Source organism: Drosophila busckii, chromosome 3L (genome assembly GCF_011750605.1).
Source record: "Drosophila busckii strain San Diego stock center, stock number 13000-0081.31 chromosome 3L, ASM1175060v1, whole genome shotgun sequence".
NCBI classification, from domain to species: Eukaryota; Metazoa; Arthropoda; class Insecta; order Diptera; family Drosophilidae; genus Drosophila; species Drosophila busckii.
The window spans coordinates 15,438,278-15,447,486 of NC_046606.1; the positions used below are offsets into that span (position 1 = coordinate 15,438,278).

At 36.2% G+C, this 9,209-nt stretch overlaps 1 protein-coding gene across 1 annotated transcript; it reads right to left on the bottom strand.

Moving 5' to 3' along the window:
• Nucleotides 1-3,940: 3,940 nt before the first annotated feature.
• LOC108599096 (tetratricopeptide repeat protein 36 homolog) lies at nucleotides 3,941-5,119 on the bottom strand. The gene is made up of 4 exons (XM_017985886.2): nucleotides 4,872-5,119; nucleotides 4,606-4,811; nucleotides 4,254-4,429; nucleotides 3,941-4,202 (listed from the first exon to the last, which is right to left on the bottom strand). Exons 1-4 carry the CDS (start codon nucleotides 4,976-4,978, stop codon nucleotides 4,131-4,133), a joined length of 561 nt encoding a protein of 186 aa, XP_017841375.2. The 5' UTR covers nucleotides 4,979-5,119; the 3' UTR covers nucleotides 3,941-4,130.
• Between the last annotated feature and the right edge of the window lie 4,090 nt (nucleotides 5,120-9,209).

Sequence of the window (9,209 nt, forward strand, 5' to 3'; positions counted from 1 at the left end):
AACATTGGCGCCACAAACAATTTGCTACAAATAAGGCACCGACTGCTGCTGCGTTGCAAGCAAATAGTTGGAGGAGTGGCATTCGCCTACAGGAGGGGGATGGGGAGGGGGCAAATGCTTTAGTTCACCCGCACAAATCTCTGACAGTTTGCTAGCAACGGCAATTGTTTGTCGTAATTAGCAGTTACAACCAATTGGCCAAGTACCTTGTATTTTCACCATTTTTGGCAATGCGAAAGTTCAGCGTACGAAGCTAAAGCAGCAGCAGCAGCAGCAGGAGCTGGAGCTGGACTTTCGAAATGGGCAGCAGCCCACACGCTGACACAATTAAGCCAAACACATGTCGCAAAGATAAGCCATTTATTAACTTTTCACAAGACTCGGAAATGATGCCATAATCTCCGCTTACGGTGGGACTGATCGCTGGGCAAAAGGTAAGAAAGAGACAGTTGGTTAGATCGAAAGATAAACCTTAAACAAAAGTATTATAAATGGGAAAAATACTCACAAGTTCAAAAGACGAATACTCTAACTACATTTTTTTATTAACAAATTTTAGATTAACAAACATTTGCTTAGTTCATACTTAAGTCAATCAGTTTGAATGCAACAAGCTTATTATAAATTATTGACAAACTCTTTGGCCAGCGTTTAACGTTCAAGTCTCTGGCTAGCTGAGACCTCCAGTGCGCCGGCGCTCTTAGCCGTAACCGCTTGACAACCCCAATGCCCAAGACCCAGACTTCCAGTCACAGTCAGACTCAGAGTCAACAATTGAACTGCAATAAAACAATTTACCCAATATAGCGCAATCGCAGTGTAGCCAGGCGAACGGTAGCCAGAGCTATCCCACCTGGTAGACCGCTAAACATTTATCATTGAAATGTAGCCTGGCCTAACTGCAGCTCTTGCCCCTCTTACGCAGTTGCTTTTGCGGCACCAAAACGAGACGCAGATCAGAGTTGTCTTTGACTTTGGCGGTTGCTTTGCATACGAGGTTAAGTCCGAGCCCGAGAGCCCTCGCGCAAGCGAAACCGCTGGCGATAAAGTAGACGAGCTCGCTCGCTTGGGCGCATACATACATAAGTCAGTGTCAGCATGTTCCATAGAAAATCAATTCATTAAACTGAACAGATTTCTCTATTTGACTGTCGCTAACTCTGGCTATGGCTCGGCCTGCGGCTGCAACTGCAACTGCAACTGCAATCGCAACTGTTTGTTGCAAGTTGGAGAGGCATCTTCATAACAATTGTTGCTTGCAAGTTTGGAAAATTTGCATTTGTTTTGGCTGCTGGTGACAAAGGCGCTCATAATTGCTTGATTTAGCGGCCCATTCAACGCGCAACGTTGTGTGTGCTCCAGGCGCCAGTCACAGACTCCATAGACTCCACTTTGTTTGCCAGCTACTGTTGCTGTTGCTGCTGCTTCTGCTGCTATTGTTGTTGTTGTTGGTGTAAATTGCAGACAGCAAATCAGTAGGGAAGCAAGTACGCTTCCTTTTGGTGTGGTACGTGCGCGGGTGTCCCCGTTGACTTGTCGTGTAAATTGCCAAGCAATTCATAAATGTCAACGCGTCGACGCATGCAACATGGAAATAGACGCCGCCAGAGCTTGACTCTACCTGGAAGATTTATGCCACATGACAACTTATTGCTATACCCGTGGCAATTAGCAGCATCTTTGGTAGCTCACAGCTCTGGGCTAAGCTAGATTTAGATTTTCAGTTAGAATAGAATATAGCATGAAGAAGAGATGCCTGATCGTCAAGTCAAGTCAAGTAGCTTATACATTAAATTAATCATTTAAACTTGGCATTCAATTCCAACTAATATTTTATTTTAAATCTCACTTTAGATAAGCGTCCATTTAAAATGTTTTAAAGTTAAATTATTTAACTTATTTACTTAAAATATTTTTGGAAATTCTATACTGCAATAAAGCTAATTTTAAAGATATAATATTTCTAACATATTAACTATCTTTGTTTTATTCGAACTAATTCCTTTTATTCTTTTTCAGCTTATTGGAGTTTGGTTGTGCGAAAAGAAGTAAAAAAAGTCAATTAAATTAATTTATAAAGGGAATTTCTAAAAAAAAATTAAAAAGCCCATTCAGTTTAGTCTGATGCTGAGTACTAAAAGGCTAAGCTGTTTTAATCTTAGTTCACAACTATTCTATACCTAAATTATTTTAATAAAATACAGCATTATTTTGTAGGTATGACAAACATTTTTATTTTGAATTAAGCAGCTTCAACCCTATAATATATTTTAACAAAAGCTACCACAACTCATCGCTTGCTTTTGTTATATACGCTCAATTATAATAGCTTTCATTCAAGCATCGATCTGTTCACGAACGCCGATCAAAATATTTGCATATGCAGGAATGCAAGGGAGCAAGTCATAAAGGGACAGATAGAGAGAGAGAGAGAGAGAGAGAGAGAGCGTGCGCAAAAACTGGACTGTAGAGGTTGAAGTTGAGGTTGTAGCAGCGTCATGTGGCAGCCTTTGAGACCAACTGGCCTGGACCTGGGCCTGGGGAGAGCTGAGCCGAGCCTCGCAACAGAAAATAACGACAGCAGGCACGCGCCCAGAGACTGCAGCACAATGCACAAAAAACAGCAACAAGAACAGCAACAACAATAGCAGCAGCAAAATGTGCAAAGGGCATACAAAAGGACACAGAGCTGGAGTCAGAGTGAGGCGCAAAAGGTAAAGGTGAAGGTAAAAAAAATGCAACTGTTGATCAGCGCTGCTGCTTAGGGTGAATAACCGACAGGATTCTCTAAGCGCTGAGCTTATAATTTGACAGGAAGAAAAGAAATAAGAAAGCGCACAGAACTTTATATAAGATCTGCTATCTAATATCTGTGCTACGTGTGTGCTCAAATTACAGTTCCGGCGCTGGCTGGCAAAGATTGGTATTTAGTTCCGCTAGCACTTGAAGCTGCAGCAGTCCCAGCAGCATGATGATCATAAAAATTATTGAGCTGAGCCCCCAACTTGCGTAGTAGCTCAGCTCAGCTCAGCTTGGTAACCGTAAAAGTTAATGATTTTGAGCTGAGAAATGCGCGCCTACCTGGCCGCTGGTCTGGCCGCTTGAATTGAAAACATATGGTGTTCTTAAGGGGCACACTGTGGCTTCAGCACATCTGACGCAGGATACGCAGGATCGTATTGTTGCCTGTACACACAGCTCGAGCCATTTTCATTTCCTTTGGCAAAAGTGCATTGCATATACTTAATAATACTTAGGGTAGCTCCCAACTGCAGCAGATCAATCAAAAGACCAAAAAAAAAAAAATTAAAATTATTGTTGTTGTTGGTTCTAGCAAAGGCGCGCGCGCGCTTAGCTACGACTGTCGCCGAGTTGCATACAAGTTGTTGCACTTCAATTTTTGTTGCATGTATTTTACTTTTTGTCTGTTTTTTGTCTCTCTCTTGTTCCTCTGTATGGCCTGCACCTGCTGCTGTTATACAGGACGCGCGTCTTTTGACCGCAATCGTTGCAGGTCGTCGCATAATAATAAAAAAAGCAAAGACCGCTTACAACAGCAGGCGGCAGTCCGCAATCGGCAGTCGGCTCAGCAAATCGTCCTCATTTTAACTGTTTATGCAGACCCCAAGCGCGCTTACAGGACCAACTGTAGCTGACCGTTGCTCGTGCCACACGCGGCAACCACAGCATGCAACTGACAAAAAGCAAAGTTCCAAATGCAAAGCTCAATCCGTGTATGTGCACGCGCTCTTATCTTGTTGGACTCGTTATCCTGCGTAAAACCACTTTCGTTTATTTTAATTTAGCCTGCGGTCGTCGCCTCAGTCTTAACAGCTTGGTTGGCTGCTTTTTTTCTTCTTCTTCATTCGTTTTTTTTTTTGTTGCCTTAGCCTGCTGCAATCTGACAAGCTGCTGGGCTGACTGCTATACAACCTGCTGCATTTAATAACTGTTTTCGTTTCGGTTTTTTGGCTTTATTGTTGTTTTAGCCGCGACCCCCGTAGCTGCTTGAGAGTGTAGCCAAAATAAAATCGTTGCACGTGCCACATTTTGCAGCTTGCCAACGCGTCTTCAACTTAATTAATTTTTATTTATGTGAACAATCAAGCACACACTTTTAGTTGGCCAAATCACTTAAGCTGATCAAAGGCCTGTCGCAGCATTTGATTGCAAAGCGCCGCATAGGGGTTAATCTCAACCAACTGTAAATAGTTTGCATTAATTTTTGTAATCTTTATAGAGTTTCGGCTCACCTGTTCCTTGGCAAATTTGCTGCCCAGCTGCGCAGCAGCTTCAAAATCTTCACGCGCTGCCTCCAAATTGTCCATCTTTCTATGCAATATGCCACGTTGACAGTGGGCGTGGCACTTGGTGCGTGCTTGCTTTTCCGTTGCCAAGATCAACGCACGATTTAGATCATGCAGTGCCGCTTAAAATTTTTAATTTTTTTAATTATTTTAGCTCAAATGACACGCTGCCGCCATCTATGGCAGCGAGCTACTAAACAAAGCAATGCGCTATTGCATAGCTTAGGGCAGTTGTAAAATATTCACCCGCTAGATGGCGCTTCTGACTTGTAAAACATTCAAACTTTCTTCGATTTACCTTCATCACGTTTGGCCAAGCGCAAAGTCTGCGCACGATTATTCAGAACCGAAGCACGCTCAGTTAACTCCAACGCCTTGTCGAACTTAATTAAAGCCTGATCCAATTCTCCCTGCTCCGTCAAGCGCACAGCCTCCATCTCCAGCGCTTTAGAATCCTCCAAATGCTCTCTGGCGGGCTCCTCCTCATCGACTAGCTTGCCGTGCCTATAAATTCAAATGCAGTGGTCCAAATTGCATATTCGCTTTATTACACTTGCCACTTACATAAGATCGCAGTTGAAAATGTCATTGTTGGGTGTTACTAGCTCCAGGGGATTAAATATGGACTCCAGCACTTGTTGATCATGTGCGCTTAACTTGGCCGGCGGCATAGCTGGACTATATTGTTCAGGTTAAAATCAACAACTAAGGCAAGTGTTGGCAACAATTCATTCAAAACAAAATAATGCCGCAGTTATATGCTAAGCAGGCTGCTTAACCGGTTGAACTGAAATTTGTTTGTTTGCATGCACTGAAAGAAAAATGTAGACGTTGTATAAAAAAACGTTTTTGTTTTTATTTTTTTCTGTTTTCTTTTCTTTTTTTGTTTGTATATGTAAATACCAAGGACAATATCATTTGCTTTCTCATTTGCATTTGCAATAATTTTTAATCAATAATATAATAATAAATCAGCGCTTGTTCAATCATTTATCATAAATTTTGTTTGTTTTTGTTGTTAAATTTTCATTGCTATGCTAATGCGTTTACTTTGCTTTTAGTTTTTATGTTTTGTTTTTTATTTATAATAAATACAATTAATATTAATTTTCAATAAATCCTTCTTGTTGTTTTTTGCTTTAAATGTTTAACTTTATGCTTTTGCTTTACAATATACACAACTGAAATATATTTATTAACACTATGCACTAGTTTAGCTCGATCTTTTGCTTGCGTGGTGTTATCGTTATCGACGTAATACTAAAAAACGTTATGAGTTATCGAAATCGAATCAAAGTGAATTTGTTGAATTGAATGTATGAATAAATTGAATAAGAAAATTGTCTCGCGTTTAACTATTTAAAGTATGTATGCTTATGTGGCATGCGTAACGAAAAGCGATAAAGCAAATATATATATTATCTTTATCGCCTTTCACTCCGCAATGTGATGCGTTTCTTCAAGCAAAGTCTATGCCTTTAGTTACGAATTAAATATATATATATTTTATGTAAAGAATCTTCTTTCAGCTGCTTTTACCAATTGCTAGTTAAGCTTAGAACAATTTTTTGTTGTTGTTGTTGTTGGTTGCTATAAATATGTTACATCACTTTTTGAACTAGGCAAAAATTTACTTTGTATATATAGATTTCATTAGTTTAGTTCAGTGTTTCGTACGGTGCTTTATATAGTTATATACTTGATATATATATATATATACTTATGTATGCATGCATGTATGTATGTATGATAAAAAATATAAAAGTGAGCATTGAAATTTGTCTATATATTTTACAAGTCGTAAATATATATATATATATTTATATATTGCAGATATATAACCGTTGGTTATTATGTACTAGGTGGCACAGTTGTTGTTGTTTTCTGGTCTGTTATTTTTTTTTAAATTATTTTTGCACAAGATGATCTCAGGTTTTTCACAAAAAGAACTTTAACTCAAAAGCGAGACTTTGAATATTAAGAAAATTGATTTAATGTTGTTTATTAATAAATATAATTTGTTGTTTGTATGTTGTTGTTGTTCTGATCTTTTATACACATATATCTACAGTGTTTGCTATATGGTTTATTATTATAAACAGTTATGTATAATTACGGTTTATTTATTTATATTCATTTAAAAGTCTAGTTCCATCATTTTTACAACAAGTTTCTCGCTGAGGCTGTGACTCTGCTAATATCAACTTTAATATATAATATATGCTATTGCTATTTAATTACGTTACGATATTATATGGTATATGGTATTTATAAGCTGATTTACGGTTTCATAGGTTTCGTTATGAATAAATGCCATTTACCCTTAAGCATAGCATAGAAGCTTTTGCTGCTTGTGTGATTTGAAAATTTGTCACTAGTGTTCAATATGTTTGCTGAAATTGAAATTGTTCTTGTTTTGTTTTTGGAAAATTGCTTGTCATTGTCGTTATGTTTTAGATATAGTTGTTACATTATACTTTAATATATGTATGTATAAGTATAAGTATGTGTATGTAAGTTTAATTTTTTTTTTTTAATTTTCAGTATATGTGTGTATGTTATTTGTTTAAAAGTTAGTTTAACATTTGTTTTAGTGTTGTATTTATTAGAATTGCTGCAATTTACAATTGCGCATAAGCGTGCCATTTTTTTTTTAAATGTTTGTCTAAATTTATAAACCATAAGTAATAGACAAAAAATCCTTGCTTGATTCAAATTTATACTTAAAACAATTTTTAACAGTTTTAATTAATTTGTAATATGTAAATTTAGCGTTTTACCAATATGCCTTAGTAAAATTTGAAAATTTTGTTAGGTTCAATTTGTTGTTATATTTCATATAATAAATTTCTAACAATAACTAACAGCAGTTGACTGTGATTTCCATTTAAATATGTTTTTGTTTAGTAATTTACACAACTAATATACAGCAAAGCTTTTACATAATAGTCAACAAAAGTCTAATTGCATAATATCGCTTAACATGGTTTTTGTTTACAAATTTTGACAGATTTGTGGTTTTGTTTTTTTGGTTTACTATAAAGCAAGGCGTAAATAGTTTGTTTAGCTAGACACAAAGTTAATAAGATACATATATAAGGGACGAGAGGGCTGAGGACTAAGGGGGGAAGAAAATTGCTCATACGACATGCAGAATTCATTTAGCGTTTCTTTTCTTTTTTTTACACTATCACACACAACAAGCAAACTCAACAAATTTAGCAAAAATTAGTTTTCGTATTAAGACTGAAAGCGAATAGTAAATAGAGCGAAAAATTTCATTGTTAGCTTTAGTTATAATATAAAATGTTTAGTTAGTTTGTCACTTTTTTTTTTGGTTTTGTTTTGTTGTTGCTAATATTTTACAAATATATATTGCATGCGGATTTTACATGCGAAAATCTTTTGGGACACATAGCTGTTGGTGTGTGTTGCCTTTTTGGATAGTTTGTTGTTGTTGTTATCTTTATCGTTATCGTTATCGCGCCCTGTCGACTTTTATTTATTTAAATACATCGTTTTAACTTCACCTACGTCTTGTTCAACGTTACTTAATGCCAATCAACCTCAAATTTTAAGCGTACGTTTTGCTCTACTGCAAATATAGTACATACTTGTTAATGTTTAGTAAGCCTTTAATGGTAGAGTATCGTAGCTTTTAGTGTAAGTATCTGTAATAATTCGTTTACCCTTTTAAATGTGGTTTATAATAATTTGCTTCTTGTGGGGTTTGCAGTGATTAGGAATACAATTTTGCAGCTTTGTTTTGTTTAGCTCTCGAAAGCGTTTAACAAACATTTCAAAAAGTTAGTGCAGTTGTGCAGTTTAAATTGTACTTATAACAATTTGGTAGTTTAATTTAACAATAAAGGAACATAAGCGAGAAATCAATTTTGAAACATTAAATTTTTTGTACGGTGCATGCTTTGATATTGTGTATATTAATTAATGTGCCTGCAGTAGCTGCGAATATTTTGTTAATAATCAATTGAAGCGGACAATAATAAATATTATTCAAGCTTGGCTGCAAGCACATTAAAGCTCTGGCTATCCAAAGCTGCCATTTGTTTAATACAAATTGTCTAGGCTTTAAACTTTAACAATGCTTGCGTGTAGTAGTAGTAGTATGTATGTATTTGGTTGTGTAGCTGTGTGTGTGTGAGTGAATTACGATTAATTTTATAATTTATTTTGCTTAGGTGGGCTTTTTATTTGTTTGTTTGTTGTTTTTCGTTTGTTTTATTGTTGCTGTAGCTGCGTGTGTGTGTGTGTGTGTTTATTTGTTTATGTGTGTAGTTGTGAGTGCATAAATAAAAGCATTTCTTTATACACATTTTTACAGTTGTTGATGTTGTTCTTGTAGCTGTTGTTTCTGCATAATTTATGTTGACTTACGGTTTAGGAATTTTTATCTATAACTTTGTTTTGTTTTTGTTTAAGCTCTGGTTTCAATTCTCTTATTTAATTTAATATTTTTGCCATAATTTTTTCTTGTTTTGGGGGTGGTTGCTAAATACATATTTTCTTTTTTACATGTGTGGGAATTAAATAAGTATATTTTGTATTTACTTTTGCTTTATGTAATTTTTGTAATTTTTAACACTAATACTACTTGTCTCATACATAATCAATATCAATAATACAATAATATGTTATACAGTTACAGTTTACCACGTTGGCGTGCCTTTGTCGAGATTTCATTTAGTTTAGAAAACCTAAGTAAAATCGGGTACTACTTGTGGTTAAGAAGTGGTACAGTTAGGGGTTGGGGTCGAGCTCTGTAGGTTAAGGGTCAGAACAGATTTAGGAGAGGTTAGCACTTAAAGGGCATAGAGCTGTTCGATTTTTATAGTTTTTTTTTGTTCATACGGCAGTGTATATAATTTCTATTGATATATTCCA